The sequence below is a fragment of the Mustela putorius genome, unplaced genomic scaffold (assembly GCF_011764305.1).
Source record: "Mustela putorius furo isolate JIRA1106 unplaced genomic scaffold, ASM1176430v1.1 tig00000198_pilon_pilon_pilon, whole genome shotgun sequence".
In the NCBI taxonomy this organism is placed as follows: domain Eukaryota; kingdom Metazoa; phylum Chordata; class Mammalia; order Carnivora; family Mustelidae; genus Mustela; species Mustela putorius.
In genome coordinates, this window is record NW_025421311.1 from 7,336,807 (window position 1) to 7,361,772 (window position 24,966).

At 43.5% G+C, this 24,966-nt stretch overlaps 1 protein-coding gene and 1 long non-coding RNA gene across 2 annotated transcripts in view; one reads left to right on the plus strand and one right to left on the minus strand.

Annotated features, from left to right (window-relative positions):
• LOC101680342 overlaps positions 1-975 on the minus strand; it is a 57,410-nt gene extending 56,435 nt beyond the window's left edge. The window contains exon 1 of the long non-coding RNA XR_006605966.1: positions 875-975. This is a non-coding gene — a long non-coding RNA (uncharacterized LOC101680342). The remainder of the gene's footprint in view (positions 1-874) is intronic.
• Positions 976-1,121: 146 nt separating this feature from the next.
• Positions 1,122-24,966, plus strand: part of FDX1 (ferredoxin 1) — a 32,072-nt gene continuing 8,227 nt past the window's right edge. Inside the window, exons 1-2 of the mRNA XM_045077545.1 lie at positions 1,122-1,436; positions 6,628-6,752. Of these exons, the coding sequence (XP_044933480.1) occupies positions 1,270-1,436; positions 6,628-6,752 (292 nt within the window). The 5' untranslated portion in view covers positions 1,122-1,269. The remainder of the gene's footprint in view (positions 1,437-6,627; positions 6,753-24,966) is intronic.

Consider the following 24,966-nt stretch of genomic DNA (forward strand, 5'->3'; position numbering starts at 1 on the left):
TTTAGGCAATTTGGGAGCCAAATGACTGCCTTCTCTCTGCCATCAGGTTCAAGGCCCAGCACACAGTGTCTCGAGAAACTTTACTCAGGTTTAGACTTCCTTGTTCTGAATAGTTTTTAAAGTATTTTAAAATATTTAATAACTATTTAATTCATTTAATTAATTTTTAAAGTATCTTTTATTGTGTAAAGCACATCCGCAATATCTGCTTGACTTTGACCTTTGGCATCTTTAAAGATGGCTTTAGGGAGGGGGGCCCAGGAAGCTGTCACATTAAAATTTGTGACGCATTTTGCCATTCCTTGTACTTTTTTTTTTTTTTTTTTTTTTTTTTCTGTAACCCTCAGAATGGCCCTGAAGACTGGAACATCTTATCAGTGTTTAAGTGTTTTGGTGGGAACTCTGATCCTTGACAATAATTCCCCCAAGGTCTCAGAGCTCAGGAGTGGCAGACCTTGGATTTGAACATCGCTATTTCTGACCTCAAAGCCCACGTTCTTTCCACCACAACGTATCAATCATGATAACGGGTATTTTTAAGTTCATCTTCCTTGCATTTTGTAGAAGCCCTTAAAAAAAACACAGTTCATCAAAAGGTTTCCAAACTCGTGGATTTCATGGGCTGAACGAGCATTTATTGACCCTGAATTAATACCGGCTTTCTCCAGTATCCCTTTATAATCATAACTGTTCCTCTGTGTATCACGTCTGCTGGCATTGTGAAATTTCTTACTGTCCTCGTTTGACAATGCCCAGAATTCCCTTTTTTCCCTAACCTGAACTCCAGGATGATAATCGCCCACACTGGGTTTTGTTCTGTTTTGAACGGGGAGAAGGCGAGAGAAGGGCGAAACAGCAGCGGTGGCTTCCTTACCTGCCGGTCCTTCTACGGTACCTTCCCGTGCGACGTCGCCGGCCTCTCCCAGCTCCGGCTTCCGGCGCGCCCCCCGCCGTAGGAGCCGCAAGGTGCAGGCCAACCTGGTCGCGAGGGGCGCCGCCCCCGCGCTCAGCCCCGCCCCCGACAGGCCACACCCGCCCGGGAGGCGTGGGAACCGGCAGGGGGAGGCGCTGCACTCGGGGTGCCGCCGGGTTTATAGGTCACCCGGAAGGCGCGCGCAGCCCGCGGCCGCCGCACCGAGCAGGCCCTCGCCGGGGCCCCCAGCCGCCGCGCTCCTCCCCGCGGACCCCCGGGCGTCCGGCGCGGCGGCCTGTTCGCACTCGCCGAGCCGACCGCTGCCGTCGCTTCCGGTCGTTACGTGACCACCGGCTATGGCCGCCGCGGGGGGCGCCCGGCTCCTGCGCGCCGCCTCCGCGGCCCTGGGCAGCGCGGCCCGTCGCTGGCTGCTCGTCGCCGGACCCCGCGCGGCCCCCGGCTGGGGCGGCAGCGCGGGGGGGCTGCCCCGGACGCTGAGCGTGTCGACGCCGGCGCGGAGCAGGTGAGACGCGGCGTGCGCATGCGGGCGGGGGTCCCGGGCGCCGCGGCGAGGCGGCGTGGGCTTCCCCGTTCCGCTGCTTCTGCTCGGGCGCCAGCGTCCCGGGCCCTGTCCGCGATCGCTCGCGGTTCGGCCCTCCCGGCCCGTAGCGCTTCTGCGGGCCTGTCTCCCCTGTGTCCCGCTGACGCCTGCGGGAATAGGGGCCGCGGGACCCAGGCTCTCCCGCTCCCCGCACCTCCCGGGGTCCTCCAGAAAACCGTGCGCTTTGCCGCGGCCCGCTCCCGGGGTTTGGCTGGGCGCTGACCTTTGATTTGAACGGAGCCAGCAGTGACCTTCATAAGATGCTCCCCACGGATGTCCTGGCCAGCAGTTTTCGTCCTGGGCCTTTCCCCCGCCCTGTTGGGACATTCTGTTTCGGTTCTCTGGCAGAGAAATGAATGTCTGTTTGGAAAACACCCACTCTGTTCCCGGTACTGCCCTGACTGCTCTCTCCGAGCTGGTTCCGGGCTAAAAGGCTCTGCCTTGGGGTTGGCAAGGCAGGGTTTTAAACTGGCCTTAATGCCTAACTTCCTTCATCACTGTAGTCCTCAGTATCCCCATTTATAAATGGGTCATAGCACTAGTGTAGGCGTCGTACAGTTATTTGAAGACTAAGTCAGGTAGTACAGGTAGTTTTGTGCCTCGCAAACTGGGGAGGGCTCAGGGGAGGCCCCCCCCCCCGTGAACTATAGCTACTGAGGCCCACAGTGTTGTGTTGTGTATTATATGTTGAAGTGACAAAATTTTCCCCAAATATGGTGAAGTTTTATATTCTTGGGCATGTTGGTTTTTCAAAGACACAGCCCCCTGCGATGTCCTAGAATTAAAATGTACTCATCATTTCAGAGTGCAGCAGTGTGGTGGGGCGGTGTGTGATGCAGGTCCTTGCTGTCCCCCAGCAGGATGCAAGAACTGGAGGCAGAGTGTTGTCCACTGCCTTATCTGGTTTCTTTCTTTCTTTCTTTCTTTCTTTTTTTTTTTTTAAAGATTTTATTTATTTATTTGACAGACAGAGATCACAAGTAGGCAGAGAGGCAGGCAGAGAGAGAGAGGAGGAAGCAGGCTCCCCACTTGAGCAGAGAGCCCGATGCGGGGCTCTATCCCTGGACCCTGGAATCATGACCTGAGCCGAAGGCAGAGGCTTTAATCCACTGAGCCACCCAGGCACCCCTATCTGGTTTCTTCTTGATAAGGTCCCGGAGAACAGAGACCAGGACTTAATCATCTTGCCCCCTTTAATCCTGTTAGATAGAGTGTGCTCAATAAATTTTTGTTTCGTGGACTGTGGGGGAGATAATGGAGAAGGCAAGCCAGATTACTTTGTCCCTGTTTCCTTGACCTCTCTACATGCGTGTGTCTTGCTTTCTGCTATGGATGCATTCTTGAAAAATCGTGTATAAATTAGGACATATATCGAACATATTTGCAAAACCAGTATTTAAAGGGAACATGAGTGCTTTTGTAAATGGGAGTTATCTCCCCTAAACTTACTAAGTTTGAACTTGCTTAGACAAATTGTCTTAGAAGGAAGCACATCTGTTCTGTTCCCTCATAATCCTCCTTTCCCCACCTTGGCCCTGTTTCAGTGGATGGCCTTGTGCCTCGTATTGCAGACTTTGGAGCTACAGCTAGATTTTCCAAGTCTTGCTATCTGAGGCTTGTGTTTTCCAGTTTGGATATGACTAACCACATGTGGCTCTTTAAGATAACTTACGTTAAATTCAGTGAAAAGATTCAGCATTCCAGTTGCACTGGCCACATGTCAAGTACTCAGCAGCTGCGTGGGGCCAGCAGCTACTGTATTGGACGCCGCAGGTACAGAACATCTCTGCTGGTGCAGATCTGTTCCACTGGACAGAGCAGCCTAGAGGCTGTAGTTCCGTCTTGGGAAGTTGCGCGTGTAGCTAAGTTATCAATAACAGAGTTGAAAAACTCCTCTTGCTCCAAAATACCCTGACACAATACTTCATATTTTGTTGTGATTTTGGTTCCAAAGGGCTATCACAAAACTTGTACTTCACTCTCAAGAAAATCCTGGAAGGTAGGTGGGGTGGGGGATACAAATTCATGTTAAGTAGCTGGCAAACTAGGTGTTTAGCAAACACCATAAGAATTGAGAAATCTTTAGCCCAAGGAGTCATTTGGAAGAGTTAGGGTGGCTATGGAAGTAGGGAGCCCTAAAAGGGGCTCTTTCCCGGGACCAAATGCCCCAAACCCCCCCCCCCCCCACCACCATGGTAAAAAGGTGGGCAGCAGCCAATCACTTCCCTCTCTAGGAGAAGTCTGTCACGACCTTACCATGGCCACCCCTCACAGTTTCCTTAAAACATCTGTGGCCGAGCAGAATAAATGGCAGTAGGAAAAGGTAACAAATGAAGAAAAGAGATGCGTGTGGTGCTGACTGACTAATTGACGATGGTAGAAGATTTAGAAGGACCATATTTCTCAGTGCGTGAATTCTTACCCTGAAGAACAGCTGAGGGCTTTTGGCGAGTTCTTAGAATTGGGGGGAAAATATAAAACCCACCAATACCAATGACTAATAGCAGTCGGAAAGAGGTATTTGGGTAACGTACATGTGTATGGTGCTTTAAGGACCAGAGTTTCCACAGACTTTCCTTGAATGGTCTCAGCTGCTTGCTGAAGTCACTATTGCCTGCATCTCCCTGTCTCTGAGCAAGGAAGTGGGCGGCTTCCCACGGTCATCTCACGCGCGTGTGTCAGAGCCGCAGAGGTAGCCTACATCTGATTCTTGGGTTCCAGGCTCTGTCAACTGCAGATTACCCTTCCTCTCCCATTTCTGCTTCCTTTCTGAGCCTTCAGCAGACCTTTCATTGCTCTCACTCTGCGGTTTTTTCTGTGCACTGTACGCCTTTAGTACATGGCCCTTCAGGCTTTTCAGCAACAAAAGGACTGAGGTCTTAAAGTTGTGAATCTGTGTTTGTTGAGCGCTCCTCTGTGTTAGGTATTTTGCCTCCGTTGTTAAAACTGGAATCTACATGTTATCCTGATTTTATAGAAGAGGAGTCTGATGTCACATTTCCGTGCTGTAAGCTTAGCTGTAGAATGCTCCAGAAGAGCAGCAGTGGTAAAACCTTGGCTTACAGTGGTGCACGTTGGGGATGGGATTGTTGCTATTGTCCTTCCTGCAGCCTTTAGCTCCCGGGCATCTGTCCTTCTCAGATCCCTAGACTGCGGTGCTGGGCTCAGACCCGTATTTCCATCTGGCTTCTGGACAGTCTTCTCTGGTTCTTTTCTTTTAGCTCAATTAAAACAGGTGTAGACTTGACCTCATTTCCATCTTCCCCAAGGCTGCTCCACCACTGTGAACTCTGGGTTAAACCAGAGCCCTCCTTTTCTGAGCTGCAGATCTTAACATTGTTTCTTCCGTCTTTCTCAGTCTTCCTTGTACAGATGGTCAACAGAACCTTCTCTTTCCGTGTCCTGAGTATCTCTGAGGTCAGTTCTCCTACATTCTTTCTTTGTCTGTGTTCTTGGATTAACCCCAAGAGTCCGCCCTGTATCCTCATTCGCAGCCACTCTGCCTTGGGGAGGTGGCGGTTACCTAGTTCAAAATCAGGACTAATGTTCAGGAGTACTTCAAAAGTACTTTCTGACTGTGAAGAGAAGTTGGAGAGCACTGGCCCTTTTGGAGGGACATTCTCTCTCTCTCTCTCTCTCTATCTCTCTCTCTTGGACACACACACATACACAGGTGATAATTTTTAATTCATACAATTCTCTTTTTTCAGCATTGAATTATCAGGGAGGGCATTATCTGAAAGGGGCTTTCAGTTGCCTCATGTGTTAAATAAGATCATTGGACTTGAAAATTTGGGATTCTATAATTCTAGGGTTTTTCTTACACAAAAGTTTTCTTTGATGGATTATTACCATCTATTGGCGGTAGTGAAAATTGCAACTAATTCTTTTCAGCTGAAGTACATGTTTTCATTTGTGAGGCAAAAATTAAAAAATGACCGGCGGTGGATGACAGGCTTCTAGTTCTAACAGAATTTCTTCTCCCAGATTGTTCAGTGATGTTTGTGAGAAGTGAAAGTGCTTTAAGTCAGTCAGCTAACTCTGGTGGGTACCATAATATCCTGTAATGAAACGCGTAAGGAGCATTTTATTTATCCTCTCATGGATTCAAACACACACAGATCTACACTAGTCCCTTTGATTTTTGAGTACATGATGAGGATGTTTAAATGCTCAGGAAACAGTTGGACTGCTGCCTCACAGCCACAGGGCCTACCAGACACCTGCGTGACGGGTGTCGTACTGACCCCAGAACGAAGGGCCTTTTTCCAGTGCTCCACGACCAAGCTCTCATCTTTTAGGGATGTTACATAGAGACATTGCTTTTAAGAGGGCTGTGGGAGAGCAACATAGATTTAATGACTGATGAGGATTGCTAAATGTTGTCATGTGACTGTGACCTATGACCATGACCCTTGGGGTGACACAACATGTGGCCTTAATAGAAATGTGGTTGCTCTTTCCTTTAAGGTGGTGGGTAGAGCTTCCTCTCTGGTAGGTGGAGAGATAGACATACCTCAGCTTTGTGATGTCTTTTTCTCAAATAAGCTGTGGAAAGGAAAGAAAATACTATAGAAAACATATTTGTGTGCGTGGGTGCACCTCCATGGACGCACACCCTATTTTCTTTGGCCTTACAGGCTCTGAAAACAATGTTTTTTAAAAAAAAGATTTAATTTATTTATTTGACAGAGAGAGCACAAGCAAGGGGAGCAGCAGGCAGAGGGAGAGGGAGAAGTAGTTGTCTCCTTGAGGAGCAGGGAGCCCAATGCAGGGCTTGATCCCAGGACCCGGGGTCATGACCTGAGCCGCAGGCAACCGCTTAACCGACTGAGCCACACAGGTGGCCCTGAAAACAATATTTTAAAGATTTTATTTATTTATTTGACAGACAGAGATCACAAGTAGGCAGAGTGGCAGAGAGAGAGAGGGGGAAGCAGGCTCCCTTCGGAGCAGAGAGCCCGATGTGGGGCTGGATCCCAGGACCCTGGGATCATGACCCGAGCCGAAGGCAGAGGCTTAACCCACTGAGCCACTCAGGCGCCCCTGAAAACAATATTTTAAAGTATCCCTTGAAATGACTAAAAGTAATAAAGGACTGCTTCCTTTCCAGCTCAGAAGATAAAATAACAGTTCACTTTGTAAACCGTGACGGCGAGACATTAACAGCCAAAGGAAAAGTTGGTGACTCTCTCCTGGATGTTGTGATCGAAAATAATCTAGATATTGATGGTTTTGGTGAGTATGGGACATTCCTTAAAATTTACAAGTGAAACCATTAAATGGGTTTCAACTTTTGGGGGCTTTTTTGTAGAATTTTAACCTTTAGCATGCTAAGTAAAATACTAAAATTCATGACATGTTAGTGTTAAATTCTCATTTATAAAGAATATGAGTGATACTGCATTTTTCTTCTTTGTACATTGAATTAACCATGTGCCCCGAAGTCTGTTGCCTCATTCCCTTACTGATGATGATTTGTGTGCCACTAAGCTGGGGGTAGCAACTGGAGTTGAAAGACACTAGGTTAGAGGTCATGAATGTCATATCACAGAGGAGTAGTTTTGACTTATTCTTTTGGTTTTAACTTTATATTTGGAAATACCTTCAACTTAGAGAGAATTTTTCTATATAATCCTAAGCTTCCCCTAATGTTAAAGTTTACATTACTGTGGTATAGTAATCAAAACGCAAAAGTTAATGTTGACTCAGTTACTCAAAAACTTGAGATTTAATAGAATTTTCCTGTTTTTTCCCAACTGTCTTTCGTTTTGGGATTCAATCTAGGAGGCCACGTTGCATTTAGGTATTATATGTCCATATTCCCTTCAGTCTGTGACATTTCTTTCATCCTTTCTTATTTTTCACAACCTTGTACTTTTGAAAAGCACTGGTACATTATTTTATAAAATGTGTCCCTCAGTTTGGGTTTGACTGCTGCTCTCTTGTATTGATAGAGCTAATGCATTATTTTAAGTGAGTTAAGGAGTTACTTCTTTTTTAAATTTTATTTTTACTGTGCTATAATTGCCATTTAACTTTATATTCGTTTTAGGTGTGTCACATACTGTTTTAATATTTGTATGTATTACAAAATAGTCACTGCAACACGTCCAGCTAACCTGCATCACCACATGGTCTTGAATGTCTGTTCCCCTGCCTGGAAGGGCAGTTTATCTACCTCTTGTTAGAGAAGGAAATGTTTTAGTTAGAAAGTTTTTATGTCTTGCTCTGACTGTATTCTTTACCAGATGTTCCAGAAACTGCCTTCAAAGCAGATGTTCCAGAAACTGCCTTCCTATGGCTCAGGGACACACAGTTCTTTCACCTGGCAGTTTTGCTCAAGCGCTGTCTCTCTCTCTCTCTCTCTGGAGAGATGGTTCTCAAAGGGGGTTCCTTTTAACATTAGCTTCATGTCACTTGGGAAATGCAGATCCTTAGGCCCCGTGCTAGACCTTCTGAATCAGAAAGGCTGCGGTAGAGCCCAGCAATGTGTTTTCACAGTCCTCTGTGTGATTTTGATGTATGTTAAAGTTTGTGAACCACTGGTCCACAGGAAAGGCCCAAGGAGTATATCTGACTATGACTCATTCAAGGCATTGTTCACTCTGTACTTTTAAGAGCCCTTCCAGATCAGAATTATGTCTCCTCCATTTTCCCTTCGTGTAATAAATATGCCTGTGTTAATACTCATCACGGTTTTCCTCTTTAGGGAGGATTCCCCTCTCCCGTATGAGATTACGAGCTCTTGCTCCTGTGCCTCACAGAGTAGATTTTGTCCAGAATTGACAGTGCGTCGCATTTGCTGAATTCTTACATCTAACATCAGTTCAGGTTAATCATAACAACAGCCATTTGAGTGCAAACAACATTCCAGCATACGTTTTCTGTTCTTGTAACAAGTCTAAGAAGTAGACTTGTCTTTTAAAACCTTCTATGTTATAGATGAAGAAAATGAGGTTCGGGGAAATTAATTTTTCTGGGGTCATACATGGAGCAGTTAGGAGGTCTAGGACTCAAGTCTCTCACCCCCAAACCTCTGCTTTTCCCTTTCCTTTTGCCTTTCTACCGTTTTCCCTAAGAGATGTCCTTCCTGAGTGAATACCTGCCCCAGAAAGAATTGATACAGTTCTAATTTTAAGGAGTTTTTTAGTTGAATGCTCTGGTTCTTGGCTGGGACTGAGTTTCAGAACCTCTACAGAACTTTTAAAAATGCAGACGTCTGCCTTCCATCCTAAGTAGTACAGGGAGAGGCAAAGTTGTGCAGGTAGACTTGTAAATAGTTGCACAGGGTTCAGATCTACACTGTGGTTAAGAATGACTAATTTAACAGAAAGGGAAATTAGAGAATCGATTCTATTTACTATAGTACCAAGAACCATAAGATACCTGTGAATAAACCTAACCAAAGAGGTAAAGGATCTGTACTCAAGAAACTACAGAACACTCATGAAAGAAATTGAAGAAGACGGAAAAAGATGGAAGACCATTCCATGCTCTTGGATCAGAAGAATAAACATTATTAAAATGTATATACTACCTAGAGCAATCTATACTTTTAATGCCATTCAGATCAAAATTCCACCAATATTTTTCAAAGAGCTGGAGCAAATAATCCTAAAATTTGTATGGAATCAGAAGAGACCCCAAATTGCTAAGGATATGTTGAAAAACAAAAATAAAACTGGGGGCCATCGCGTTACCTGATTTCAAGCTTTACTACAAAGCTGTGATCATCACCAAGACAGGATGGTACTGGCATAAAAACAGACACATAGACCAGTGGAACAGAGAAGAGAGCCCAGATACGGACCCTCAACTCTGTGGTCAAATAATCTTCGACAAAGCAGGAAAAAATATACAGTGGAAAAAAGACAGTCTCTTCAATAAATGGTGCTGGGAAAATTGGACAGTTATATGTAGAAGAATGAAACTTGACCATTCTCTTACGCTGTACACAAAGATAAACTAGAAATGGATAAAAGACCTCAGCGTGAGACAGGAATCCATCAGAATCCTAGAGGAGAACATAGGCAGTAACCTCTTCGATATCAGCCATAGCAACTTCTTTCAAGATATGTCTCCAAACAACAGACGAATAGATAAGGAAGATGTGGTCCATATACACTTTGGAGTATTATACCTCCATCAGAAAGGATGAATACCCTTTGCACTACTGGGTATTTACCCCAAAGATACAGATATAGTGAAAAGAAGGGCCATCTGTACCCCAATGTTTATAGCAGCAATGGCCACGGTCGCCAAACTGTGGAAAGAACCAAGATGCTCTTCAATGGACGAATGGATAAGGAAGATGTGGTCCATATATACTATGGAATATTATGCCTCCATCAGAAAGGGTGAATACCCAACTTTTGTAGCAACATGGACGGGACTGGAAGAGATTATGCTAAGTGAAATAAGTCAAGCAAAGAGAGTCAGTTATCATATGGTTTCACTTATTTGTGGAGCATAACAAATAGCATGGAGGACATGGGGAGTTAGAGAGGAGAGGGAGTTGGGGGAAATTGGAAGGGGAGGTGAACCATGAGAGACTATGGACTCTGAAAAACAATCTGAGGGTTTTGAAGGGGCGGGGAGGTTGGGGGAACCAGGTGGTGGGTATTAGGGAGGGCACGGATTGCATGGAGCACTGGGTGTGGTGCAAAAACAATGAATACTGTTATGCTGAAAAGAAATTAAAAAAAAAGAATGACTAATTTAGGGAAAGAACTCATTGGTAATTTATGTAAAATATATATTCTATAAAATTTATAATTCGCCTTCCTCATGAGTTTATTCAGTAACATCTTAAAAAATTTTTTTTTCTTTTTTTCTTTTTTTTAAGTAGGCTTCACATAGGCTCCACATTCAGCATATGGAGGCCAACACAGAGCTTGAACTTACGACCCTGAGATCATAACCTGAGCTGATATCAGGAGTCAGATGCTTAAATGACTGAGCAACCCCAGGCACCCCCGCATTCAGCTATGCTTTTAGTTTCTCTGATTTTTTCTCTCACAAATGAAAAGTGGTACAGCACACAGTGATTGAGAATAGACTGGGGAATCAGTTTATGGTTCACAAACCAGCACTAAGACATCTCTTACTGGCCGTGAGACCTGGAGCAAGCCACTCAAAAATCCGTATGCCCCAATTTCCTCTTCTGTGAGAAAGGATTATAAAGGTTCCGGCCTCACGGGGCTCTTGAGGATTCAACGGGCTATCGGAAGTGAAGTGCTGAGCCCAGCGCTGACCCTGGTAAGAATAGTAGCATTTGTGGCATTTTAACTTGGCCTTTCCTCATCCTCTCCCCACTCCTGCAGTCACTTTAAGACTCCGCAGCTTCAGAACTACAGGAGCTGTGAAGCCCAGCAGCCTCGCAGCCGCCGGGCAGATGGGATTTGGATTCCTTGGGAAGTCCCATCTCCAGAACACGGTCACGAGTCCTACAGCTTCCCGGGAAAGCTCCATCCCAGGGCATCGTTCTTTGGCCTGCCTCCGAGACTGCTCTGTGCAGGGAGCTCTGTCCCTGTGCCTTTAGTCTGAAACATCACCTACAGCTGTTTCACACACCAGCTGGGCAAGCGCGAGCCCGGCCAAACATTTAGAAGGAAGATGTGGGGAACAAGATGTCCATAGCGGGCTTTGAAATGCCCTGGGGATCTGGAAGGGCCATGCACACGTGTAGGACCCTGCTCGTGCCCAAGAAGGACGTGACAGCATCCTAGCCTCTCACCCTGGCTCCCCGTCAGGTCCTGCACGGTGAGGGCTGAGACAGACGTGTAGGCTAGTTGAATGTCGAGGGAGCACACCACACACACACACCAAGCTTGTCGGCAAAGGGTTGAAGACTCACTGGTCCAAGCTCTGAAGGACACCCTGCTCGGGCATCTGGCTGACCACTAAGCTAACTGAGCAGAGACCTCAGTGGTGCACACAACCAGGAAGACAGACTTGAGAGAATTAGAACAGGAAAGTCCCCAGGAGCAACAGCAAACCTGGGTCACAGGGTGGAGACCTTCATTTCCACAGTTGCTACATCATGTTATCTCCAGTGTCCACTTTCAGTAAAAAAAGTTCAAGCACCAAAAGAAATGGGAGAGTGTGGCCCACACTCGAAGCTCCCCCCAAGGAGGCCGAGGCGGTAGACTTACCGGACAAAGACGTTACACCAGCTGTTACAGAAGTTCAGAATGCTGAGGGAAACGACATGGAGGTTTTCTGGCATCTTCACATCAGAATGTGTGGAGGCCATTGCTGCTCTGAGTGGGGACACGTAAATGAAATGATGGACGTTCGTGCCCTTGAGAAAGCTGAACTTTTGAGAGCTCTGAGAAAGCTAATGTGGAGCCTGTGATCTGTAAATTGATTTTTATAAATTTCTCCACAAATTTGATCATATGCACTAGGCCTATATACTGGGCTATTACTGCAGAGATACTTGTAACAGCAAAAGATTTGAAACAACCAAATGCCCATCAATAGAGGGCTGGTGTGTAAGTTATACAGTGGGATATTATATATTCTTTCTAAGAAAAGAAGTCTCTGGAAGGAGTCTTAAAACCAAATATCCGTGCTTATCTGTTGGTAGGAGGAAGATTTTAATTCTATAACGTTTTTTCTTTTTAGGATTTTATTTATTTACTTGAGAAAGAAAGGGAGTGAATGAGTGAGTGAGAGAGAGAGAGTACTCACAAGCCAGGGGAAGGGGTAGAGGGAGAAGCAGGCTCCCCACTGAGCAGGGAGCCCAATGTGGGGTTCCATCCCAGCACCCCGAGATCATGACTTGAGCTGAAGGCAGATGCTTAACTCACTGAGCCATCTAGGTGTCCCTCATTCTACAACTTTTTATGCTTTCTGAGTTTTGGACAGTGTGAATGGGTTATGTGTCTTAAAAATGTCTGTAAGAAAAAACTTAGAGGAGACAACCTAAAGATTTAACAACAGGAACTCTGTAAGTCTGCAATGGCATTTCTAAAGTACAGTATGTGTCTGTTAGAAGTAGCATTTACAGTGTATAATCACATAGGTAGATGCTTATCAGTGGAAAACACAATGTTTTTAATTGCTTTCGATTCTTCAGAATGCACTGCGAAAGGTCCTAGAGGATGTTCAGCCAGACAGTGTGGCTGTCGCTTCTGGATCTGATGGTGAGGTTCTCATCTTTATTCTACTTCTCTCTATTTTAACTGCTCCAAGTAAATGCAGTGATTTACTTTACTACCTGTGACTTGAGTAAGTCACTAGTGTTCCTGTGCCTCACTTTCATTAAAAATCAAATGAGGGCAATAATAGTATTCCCCTCATAGGACTTTCATAATGCTTAAGTCAATATTATGTCTTCAGAATATTATGACATTAGGGAAGTGTTAAAAATATTTGCACTAGTCTATTTTATTATATAAAAATCTGTGTATGTGATGAGGATACCACTTCAGGGCCATCAGGATGACTTCTGTCAGGAGAAGGGGAGAAGAACAGGTGTTGGCAGGGAGAAGGAGAAAGTGGGGGTCTGCTGCGGGGCTGCTGGGAACGGGGACGGTGCAGCCGCTGTGGACGGCAGTTTGGCCGGTCCTCAGGGAAACAGAGTTACTGTGTGATCCAGCTGTGCTATTCTAGGGCATCCCCAGAAGAATTGCAAGCAGAGACTCAGATCCTGGTACACCAGTGTTCACAGTGGTCGAAAGGTGGAAACAACTCACATGTCCACCAGCAGATGAGTGGATAAACAAAATGTGGTATATATGTGGACTGGACTGTTCTTTAGGCATAAGAAGTGCTGAAGTTCTGATATCAGCTGCAACAGGATGAGCCGTGAGAACATTGTGCTAAGTGCGTAAGCTGGACACAAAAGGACAAGTGCTCTGGGACTCCCCGTACGTGAGCTACCCAGAGGAGGCAAATTCAGAGAGGCAGGGGAGAACAGAAGTTGCTGGAGACTAATGGGAGGAGAGAATCTGGCTGAAGAATATCTTCTGGAAATAGCTGGTGGTGATGGTCGTACAACTTAATGAAGTACTTAGTGCCACTGACCCGTATACTTAAACATGGCTAAGGATGGTAGATTTTTTATGTTATGTATATTTTACTACAATTAAAAAATTGGGGTAAGTGTAAACACAGAAAATAACATTTTTTTTTCTGATTAAAGAATCAGTGCATTTCACTGTAGAAAATGTTGGAAAATTTAATAAGCATGTAAAATAGAAAATACACCCATTATTCTAATCTCTGCAACCACTAATGACATTGCTATGCTTTTTAAAACCTGTATTGTGGTTACATTTTTTGCAGACATAAATTAGATAAAATAAGAGCAACATGAAACTATTGAGGTTTCGTACTCTACACAGTGTTTGAAATTGTGTGACTATCTCCACATTTTTAAGATTCACTTAATTTGGGACACCGGGGTGGCTCAGTGGGTTAAAGCCTCTGCCTTTGGCTCAGGTCATGATCCCAGGGTCCTGGGATCGAGCCCCGCATCAGGCTCTCTGCTCGGCAGGGAGCCTGCTTCCTCCTCTCTCTCTGCCTACTTGTGATCTCTGACTGTCAAATAAATAAATAAAATCTTAAATAAAAAAAAAAAAAGATTCACTTAATTGAAAAACTGACAGTCGTGGTGAATTATAACCCGTCTCTGTGCTAAAGCCACGAGGGGCTGCCGCGTGAGCAGGTAAACAGAAGCGTTTCCTGATCTTTGACAGCAGCACTGAGACTTGGTACTGTTAGACTGTTGAAAAAAAATGGAAATCAGAATATCCCGCATCAGTGCTCACTAACTCACCAGGTGACGGCGTGGTGCTGGAATCCACCCCCCAGGCTGGATACTGTGGGATGGAAGCTGAACGTGACCTAATGCCTAAGATGGTCAACAATCGCCCTGGCCTTCTGTGCCGTTAGTCGAGGAGTAAAGACTGTATAAGCCAAAGTGCTTGGAAAATAGGATTTTAAAAAGAAAAAATATATATATATATTTTTAAAGATTTTATTTTTTTATTTATTTGACAGAGAGAAATCACAAGTAGATGGAGAGGCAGGCAGAGAGAGAGAGGGAAGCAGGCTCTCCGCTGAGCAGAGAGCCCGATGCGGGACTTGATCCCAGGACTCTGACATCATGACCTGAGCCAAAGGCAGCGGCTTAACCCACTGAGCCACCCAGGTGCCCCGAAAAAATATTTTTAAGCTCAGAAAAATCTCTTGGAAATCAGGAGGTGTGAGAGCGGCGGGTGTGCCGCTGGGTGTGCCATGCGGCATCTGCAGCAGGTGTTGCTGGTCGGCTGAGTGACCGGCCCCCCTGCCCTGCCGCTCCTGGCCTTCATTTCTCTGAGAAAGTTAGTCTCGGCTGGAGTTTTGAGTTCTATGCCTCCCTTGCATAAAAAAAGATGATTGGTTCTAAACGCGTTGGGTTTCTCCTCATTGCATATTCTATGAGAAAATATCTGACTTTAAGTGTTCTTTTGTAAACATTGTTCGAAAGTTTGGGGGCGCCTGGGTGGTGCCGTCTGTTGGGTGTCCGACTCGTGGTTTTGGCTCAAGTCATGATCTCGGGGTCGTGGGATTGAGCCCTGCATCGGGCTCTGTACTCGTTGGAGAGTCTGCTTGGGATTATCTCCCTCCCTCTCCCTGCCCCTCCCTGCCCCTGCATCTGTGCACACTCTCTCTCAAAAAAATAAGTAAATCTTAAAAAAATAAATACAATGCATATTTTTCTATTATATGGATATGACATGACTTATCCATCTCTTTCTTTGGACATTTAGGTGGCTTCCGATTTTCAACTATTCAAAATAAACTTAAGGTGAACATCCTCAGAAATACTTTTTATTTATATGTTTTATAATCTCACAATAAATTCTAGGGATAGAATTGCCTAGTAGAGTTTGTTTTATAAATGGCTCAAATTATTTGCCTGTTTTCTGATGAGGTATTGTGTGTTTTCTTGGTTAGCAAAAAATATCATAAAAAAGAAAACTAAACATTTACTTAAATGAGTTGCAACCTCTGTTACTTGAAGCCACATCTTTTCTGAAAGCATTATAAATGTGTTATTTGCAGTAGATAATTTTCTTGAGTTGCTTTCCATTAATTCCTTTTTTTTTTTTAAAGATTTTATTTATTTATTTGACAGAGAGAGATCACAGTAGGCAGAGAGGCAGGCAGAGAGAGAGGAAGGGAAGCAGGCCCCCTGCTGAGCAGAGAGCCCGATGTGGGACTCCATCCCAGGACCCTGAGATCATGACCTGAGTTGAAGGCAGCGGCTTAACCCACTGAGCCATCCAGGTGCCCTCCATTAATTCCTTCTAAATCAAAGCAAGCATAAGTATTGTAAAGATAAGTAAAAACATAAGTATTTAAAAGATACTGCAAGGTATCTTTTAAAATTTTGAAGATCTTTAAAAAAACGGGGAGGGGGGCACCTGGGTGGCTCAGTGGGTCAAAGCCTCTGCCTTCGGCTTGGGTTGTGATCCCAGGGTCCTGGGATTGAGCACCGCATCGGGGTCTCTGCTCAGCAGGGAGCCTGTTTCCTTCTCTCTCTGCCTGCCTCTCTGCCTACTTGTGATCTCTCTTTCTCTCAAATAAATAAATAAAATCTTTTAAAAAATTAAAAATTTGAAGATATATCATTATTATTGACCATGTGTTGCAGTATGCTGATTTTCAAACTGCAGGTTGCAAGTATTAGTGGATCGTGAAACCAATTTAGTAGCTCCCAACAAGCATTTTAAGGAAATCAGAAAGAACAGAATATATAAAAACACAAGATCTTTTGCAAAGGTATATTATTTCATGAACTGTTTGTTGAGCTATTTTACAAAGTATATGTGTGCTGGGTCATGGTGTAGAATGAAGTTCACACTGAGTCACAATAAAAAAAAAAATTGTTTTTGAAGGCCATTAGTTGGTTGGGTAAGAATAGAATCTTTGTGCGTAGGTTTGATTCTCAGCTCTGCCAAGTAACCTGCTTTGTGACCCAGGGTTATGTACGTAACCTCTTGTTTTACTGAGGGTAGAGTGGGAATAATGTTAGTATCTACCTCATGAGACTTCTGGAAAGATCAAATGAGCTAATCAAAGCAAGTGCTTAAAGTAAACATTAGCTACTGTAGTTATCATGGTTATTAATACAGGTTCATTGTTCATTACAGAGCACTTCAAGAATACATTGAAAAAGGTTTCCCTGGATGCCTGGGTGGCTTGGTCGGTTAAGTGTCTGCCTTCAGCTCAGATCATGAGGGATTGAGCCCCAAATCGTGCTCCCTGCTCAACGGGGAGCCTGCTTCTCCCTCTACCCATTCTTCCACTGTGGTCCCTCTCTCTCAAATACATAAAATCTTAAAAAAAAAAAAAAAGTTTCCCACCCCGCTGAGGTAACCACTGAAGAATCTTCCCCCTTGCTACTCTAGGAATATAGAAAATTTAATGCCACAGTCTTTAGTAGTTTGATGGGAATTCTGCATTCACTTATGTGGTCTCTGGAGAGAAACTTTAAAGATCCATGACCTGAACATGTCCAGAAATTTGGGCATGTAAATACAAACTTATGGTAAGCTAAACCAGGTTCACTAAAGATAGAGTTAAGCCTAAGCCACTTTCTAGAATAAAGATGAAGGAAATGAGGTCAGGAAGTCTGGGGCAGCCATTTGGTTGATTCCTAACGTAGAATAAGGAGATTTTTTCAGTGTTGCCCTTGTAGTTCAACTCAGGGGAGGCTGACCAAGTACACAGTCCTTTTTACAGTTTCTCCCTGGGTGATTTCATCCCTTCTGTGACCCTAAATCCCATGTTGATGTCATAAATTCTTGCAATTACCTTGTTAGCTCCCCCTCCACTGAGCCTGGAACTTACAGAGCCACCTTTCTACCTTACATCTCTTCTTGGAAATTGCACAGGCCTTTTAAAGTCAGCATACCTAAATAGCATTTGATTTTTTTCTTCCCCACCGAAACTAGTTCTTCCTCAGGTCTCACCTGCCATCCGTGAGTATCACTCAGCTGTTTCAGCTGGAAACTGGAGAGTGTCTTTGGCTCTTCCTTCTCCCCTGCCCCCTGCCTCTGGTGTTGTCAGCAGCTGCTGTCCGCTGTGCCTCCAACATACACCTGCCCGCCTCCCCGCGGTCACTGGCTTGGGGCTGGCCGGCCGCTGCCCGCTGGGAACTGTGTGGACCTGCTCCTGCTCTTGAGCCCTGCACTTGGGGTGACCAGGCACGTCCCCTGACGGCAAAGCATGAGTAACTTCCCGTGTCACGTAGGTTACAAATCACATTCCTCACCCCAGCCTAGGAAGCCCCACTACCCTTCTTCCTTTCCCGAATTTCTCATTATTCTTTCTCTCACTGCAGCCACACTGGCCTTTTCTCAAGAGCTGACCTCATCCAGAAATTTTGCTTTGAGACATCATACACACTTTACATGTTTCTCTTGCCTGGGACACCCCCTCTCTCCTCTCTCCTGTACACGGGATTTTCATCTGCCTCGGCTCAGTTTTTACGTCACTTCCTCAATGATGCTCTGCGCAACCACCCAGGCCGAAGTCGGACTCCTCTCTCTGCCCTGAGCCCTTTATTCTCTGCCACAGCATCTTCTGTCTTTCACTGCATGTATCACAACCTGTTAAGTGTCTGTCCCTTCATTTGCTTCCTCCTCAAAGCCTGTGATGGAGGATAAAATCATTCCTGTTTTATTCCTCACTGTATGAAGTAATGAGCATATATGAGTAAAAAGGAAAAAATGGTAAATTTTGGAAGTAACACACTTATAAGCATGTGTATTTTCAACTTTTTTTTGTTAATTCCAACTTTTATATTGATCTATATTTCTTGGAGGATTGGTTTTCAGAGTATATTATAATATTTCGTCACTAGGGGGCAGCTATACCTCTCTGATCAAACAGACCTCGTTTATTACCTCAAACCTTGGTTCCCCCCCCCCCCCCGCTATATTATCTATTTCCTTCATGTCTCTTTTGAGGGAAATTATTCAAATTTGGAGATCCTGATCATGTTCACATAAATCTATATGTATTCCTATCATGTTTTTTGATTCCCTATTGTTATACTGCATTACTGGCTATGCCAGATCAAACTTTACTCTGGGAAATTAGATTTTATACTTACATATTTTTATTTTAATATAATAATATATATATATTTTAATATATTTTTAATATAATATATAATATCATATTTTTAATATATAATAGTACAGTTATCCTCTGGAAATTTGGGGGAAAGGGATTAGGTTGAATGGGCAGTCTTTCTTGTTAGCATCATCTTCACAAAATAGTCTTCATTTAAGCTACATTTGTGTGCATATGTACGCAAAATGATCTTTTTCCTATTGGCAAACACACAAATTACATGAAAAAAAAGGAACAATAGTCTGTAGATCTCTTTTTTCTGGGAGTTAATATTATGGCAAGAATTTTGTTAAATAAATAATCAAGCCAGGGGCACCTGGGTGACCCAGTCAGTTAAGTGTCTGACTCTTCGTTTCAGCTCAGGTCATGTTCTCAGGATTGTGGGATTGAGCCCTGTGTTGGGCTTCATGCTGGGCCTGGAGCCTGCTTAAGATTTTCTCCACACACACACATACACACCCCCGCTTAAAACCAAACAAAACCCAAACTCAGTCTGGAGAAATTTTATTTATTACCAATCTTGAGATTAGCCAATAGCCATACTTACTTATTCTTAAGGTAATTTTGAAATTATGTGAACTTGAAATGAAATTTTGTAGATTAACGGTGTTAAGGGTCTTACTCTAGTAAAATCAGAATTACTGTGAAAACCGAAAGTTTGTCAAGAATCCCATAGTTTCCAGGAGCTAGGCTGTGTCAGCTGTTAATTTTACATTTGTTATTGTAGCTAAAGTGATGCCATCTTCAGTCACTATCATGTAGACTGCTGTTTGTAGAAATCAGAATGTTGGTGTGGTTTTGTTGACTATATATAGTGGTGATGTTTTAAATTCTAGTTATAATTTAATATTTCTTAAAGCCTTTAACGGTTTCAACCAAGCATTCATTAAGTGCTAGTGCTGAAAAATGCATCTGAAAATCAGTTATTTTGGAATAGAATTTAGATGTGACAAAAAGGTATGATAAAAGCCAAAAATCTGTCATGATACGTATTACTATTAATTTAGGAGAACTCTTAATCAGTAGCCAGAGTGCCACCAAAATAAAAGCAGCACTGAAGTGTGCATACCTTGAAGTTCATGAAAATTGTTATATAACTAGGCAAGGATGACTGATAAAGTGCTGGTGCCAGGGGCTAATACCAGTATGGCTATAATGTGTCCCTAAGTCTGATTATCATCTATGATAATCATATTTAAGTATATTTATATATATTTTTAAATATATCATATTTTCGATTATTTGAAAGGTGGACATAGTAATGTAAAAAGTTTTATTTGAAATGTTTGTTCACCTAAGTGTATTTTATTATTATTATTTTTAAAAAAGCTTATTTTGGAGAGAGCACTTTTTTGGGAAAGTCTTTGTCTTTCTTTCATTTCTGAAGGACAGCTTTGTCAGAATGTTTTGGTTGGAGTTTTTCTTGTCAGCATGTTGTATATGTCATCTTGGTGCCTCCTGGCCTCTATAGTTTCTTTTCTTTCTTTCTTTTTTTTTTTTTTTTTTTAATTTTATCCATTTATTTGACACAGAGAAAGGGAGTGCACACAGCAGGCAGAACAGCAGGAGAGGGAAAGGGAGCAGGAGAAGCAGGCTCCCCACTGAGCAGAGAGCCCGACATGGGGCTCCATCCCAGGACCCTGGAATCATGACCTGAGCTAAAGGCAGACACTCAACTGACTGAGCCACAGGCACCCCACCTCTACGGTTTCTGCTGAGAAATCCACTCCTAGCCTTATGGGGATTTCCTTGAAAATTATAAGCTTTTCTGTTGTTGCTTTTAAGATTCCTTCTTTGTCTTTGATTTTTGGCAGTTTTATTATATTGTTTCTTGAAAAAGATCTCTTGAAGTTGAGTTTGTTTGGGGACCTATGAGCTTCATGAAGTTGCATGTCCAACTCCACCAAATTTTGGAAGTTTCTCAGCCATTACTTCTTAAAATAAGCTTTTTGCCATCTTTTCCCTCTCTTCTCCGTTGGGGACCCCAGGAATTTGTGGATTGTTTGTTTTGATGTTCAAAACACCAGCAGATCACATAGGCTTTCTTACTCTTTTCCATTTTTTTTTTCCATTTTTCCTTCTGGATAGTTTCAAAGGTCCTATCTTCTAATCTGCGGTCTTTCTTCTGCCTGGGCCATTGTGTCGTGGATGGTCTCTGTCGCATTTTCCGTTTGCATTTCTTTCACTGTGCTCTTCAGCTCCAGAATTCCTGTTTGGTTTTCTTTTATGATTTCTGGCTCTTTGCTATACTTAACCATGTTCATGCGTCATTTTCCCGATTTTACTGATGGTCTTTCTATGTTTCTTTGTAGCTCATTTAATTTCCTTGAAACAGTTATTAGGAATTCTTTATCAGGTAAATAGCAGACGTTCTTGTCTTTTGGGTCAGTTACTTGAAAATTAGTGTTCTCTTGGTGGCATTGTGTTTCCTTGATTTTTCATGTTCTACAAAGTCTCGTGGTGTTGTCTTCACATCTGCAGTGGCAGTCACCTCCTCTACTCTTCGTGGACCGACTTTGGGAGGGAAGTTTTTGTCAGCCCTGCTAGGGATTCTCAGGCTTTGGGGAGCCTTCAGTCGATTTATCTGCACGCTTGCTTCCTCCTGTGGCACAGTCGTAAACTTCTGTGCCTTCTCTGGATTCTCCAGAGCCAGCTTGTGTGCTCACAACTTCCCTTTTCCAAGGGCGGCCTGTCCCAGGCCCACAGATGCAGGCTGGCTTCATGAAAATGTTTCCTGGTCATCTGCACAAGCTCACTCTTGATGCCCTTGGGAGTGTGCTTGGGGAGTTGGCCACAGGGTCAGAAGGAAGATGTGTGGGTGAGACGTGTGGACTGCTTGAGGTATCTATGCATGAGCTGGGTAGATCTGGGGGTGAGGCATCCCCAGTGTTCAGTGGGCCTCCTGCTAGAGCACATGTTAGTAAGAGTCACATCCCTCTGATACATTCCGAGCCCTGACTGCTGACTCCCTTGCCACGTGCTGCCCTCCAGCGTTCAGCTCAAACTCAGCACGCTGGATGAGGCGAGGGAAGCAGGCCTGTTTGGCAGCATCTTCTTGAAACAACTCCTCATCCTCAGGCTGCACTGGAGTGTCAGCCCCACCTGGATCCCACAGCTCCCACAGAGGCACTTTGTGGACAGTGCCAAGTTGTTGTTGTGGAGGGTAGGGTGTGACCGAGGCCCATCTTTGTTGTCCATTTTGCTGCACTCAGTCCCTCACCACAGTTAATTTTAAAAACATTTTCATTATTCCAAATGGAAAGTCTATCTATACCCTTTAGCTATGACTCCCCAAGCCCCCATTTCCGGTCCCTTAAACTATCACATCTTTTTCTATCTATAGATTTGCCTATTCTGGATATTACATGTAAGTGGAATCAGAAGTTGTCTTTTGTAACTGACTTTTTCTTTTTTTCTTTTTCTTTTTCTTTTTTTTTTTTGTAACTGACTTTTTATGATTAGTATCCTATTTTTAAGGTTCATCTCTGTGGTAGCATATATCAGTGCTTCATTCCTTTTTAGGGCCAAATAATACTCATATTCCATTTTATGGATATTCTACTTTTTGTTTACACTTTCATCCCTTGAGGGATATTTGGATTGTTTCCAGTTTGTAGCTATGGCCAAGGTATGAAAGCAATTAATGAAGAGAGGATGTTCTTTTCTTTCTTTTTTTTTAAGAGATTTTATTTATTTGACAGAGAGAGCATAAGCAGGGGGAATGGCAGGAAGAAAACACACTGGTGGGTAACTCACATGCTCAGGTAACCAACTGTCTTTCATGGTAGCTGCCACAGAGATGAGAGTGGCGAAGGGGCTATGGACACCTGTCTGTCCACCTGTCCTCGCCCACGTCCAGCCCCTGGAGAGATGGTGGTTGCGAACCTCTGCAATGGGTTACGGGAAGCTGCTAAAGGATTTTGAGCAGGAAGGTGATGCAGCATGTCTTATTTTGGACCGATCTCACTGGTGGCTGTGTGAAGGAGGGATTTGAGATGGGGACGACAGAAGCAGAAACCATGGGATTTCACCAGGGGGAGGGTAAGAAGATGGAAGAAAGTAGAGAGAGATCCCGTCCTAGAAAGGGAGTGAAAATAAGAATGTTTCAAATGGTAGAGAGCGTGCCAGAAAGGTGCAATGTGAGAAAAGCCCAGGGAAGAGGAGGGTGCGTACATATGGTCTCAGTCATCTTGGAAAGGAGAGAAAAGTTCATATACCCAGTAAATCCCTCTGGAAAAACTGGGACATTCCTTTTTGCACCACCTGGTCAAATGAAACGAAGAGTCACCAGCCATGTTCCAGCTCTTCATACATACACTTTCAACTCTTTTCCCTAGGAAACTTGAATTCTTTTAACCTTCTCTTAAAGATTTTATTTTCATTCTCTAGTATAATTTTCATTGCCCTCTCAGGAAACTTGCCAATTGTTTCCACATCTTGCTTAAGTTGCCAAACTCAGAGCTGAAGAGGATTCTAACAAGCATTTGACAAACGTTGAGTATATGCAGAAGATTAAACTTTAGGTTCCTGCAAGCTAAGTTCCTATAATACATTCTAGTCCCATATTTACTCTTTACGTCAATGCACTATATTCGTGATCACCCCATATTTTACAGTTCCTTCCAAACTTTGTCTGTCAACAGGTGTGCTTTTCTTATTCCTTGGACTGGGACTGGGAGGAAATCAAATATAACAGACACTCGTAGACGCAGAATGAAATCAACTCAGCCTGTTTAAGACGGCTAACATTGTACTAAACAGAACGGTCATATTGTGCTCTAAGTGTCACTTTTGAAAAAAAATTCTGCATCTATAATTCACAAGACCTCATGAATCACGATTAGAAGAAACAATCCTTTAAGACCCCCAAGATAATAAGACAGTCTGAGGAGGTTTTTTTTTTTAGATTTAAAAATCTGTCCTATTTAAAAAAAAAAAAAATAGGAAGACCTTACAGAAACTAGTGAAGATGTGTCTCTGAAAAAAGTACTTCGTAGGAAAATACACATCTTTTTAAAAAGAGCCTAGAACTGTGAGAACAACAAGAGGCTATTTCAGAAAAGTTACTCCTTTCTTTTGTTCTTTTCTCAGCTCATAGAAAAAATATTTCATGATGGTTATTTCTTCCAATTTAGTAGGTTCTTGGTCTTGTAGTTAAAGGTAGTCCCCCAACTAGTAAGCACCTGACTTTTGCCTTTTTGGGAAACACCTGTATGAATTTTAACACAGTATAAGTTTGTGTAACCACCACCACAATCACCATACAGAACAGTTTCATCACCCCCAAAATTCCTTTGGGCTGCTCCTTTGGAGTCACACCCTCACCCATCCCTAACCCTTGGTAACCACTATAGGAGTCTCCATCCTATAGTTTAGTTTTTTCAGAATGTTGTCTAAATATAAACTTACAGTACGTAACCTTTGAGACTGGCTTCTCTCACTCAGTATAAGGCCTGAGATTCATCCAAGTGGTCTCGTGCCCATAATTCATTCCTGCTTACTGCTGACAAGCATCCCGTTGTGTGGACGTAGCACAGTTTGTTTCTAGTGCGCATATCGTGGTATTGTATTGTGGTTTTCACCAGCGTTTTCTCCAAAAATTGAAGATGTTGAATATCTGGGGATTTTTTCGGGGGGAGGGATCGCCATCATTTTTTCCAAAGTCAACTGGGAGAATGGCCTAATTTTTCTCTTGTACAACTCGAAGAAAGCTCTGAATGGCCTAGAGTTGTGCATATATACACGTTTAAGTCCAGCTGCCCTTGAATATATTTTTATGTGCTTATTTGTCATCTCTGTATTCTCTTTGGTGAAGCATCTGTTCATATCTATTACCTGTTTTTTAATTGGGTTGTTTGCTTTTTCTTCTAGCATGAGTTTTGAGAGTTCCTTACATATTAGGGATCCTAGTCCTTTACTGGACATTATCCCACTCTGTAGCTTGTCTTTTCATTCTCTTGACCATGTCATCAGCAGAGTACAAGTTTTTAATTTTAATGAATTTCTTTTACAGATTGTGCTTTTGAATTTGAGATACAGATAAAGATCTATTTATATCTCTCCTGCTCCCATTTAAGTAAAATATATCCATTTACATTTTGTGTGAAATGTTCCAAATTTACACAAAAATAGAAAAGTCAATTACTTGCTCAAATAACCAATTTGTGTATGTGTGTGTGTGTGTGTTTATATTGAGAGAGAGAGAGAGAGAGAGCATGCACGCGCATGTGGAGAGGAGGGGCAGAGGGAAAGAGAAACTCAAACAGACTCCATGCAGAGCGTGGAGCCCGGCACGGGGTTTGATCCCACA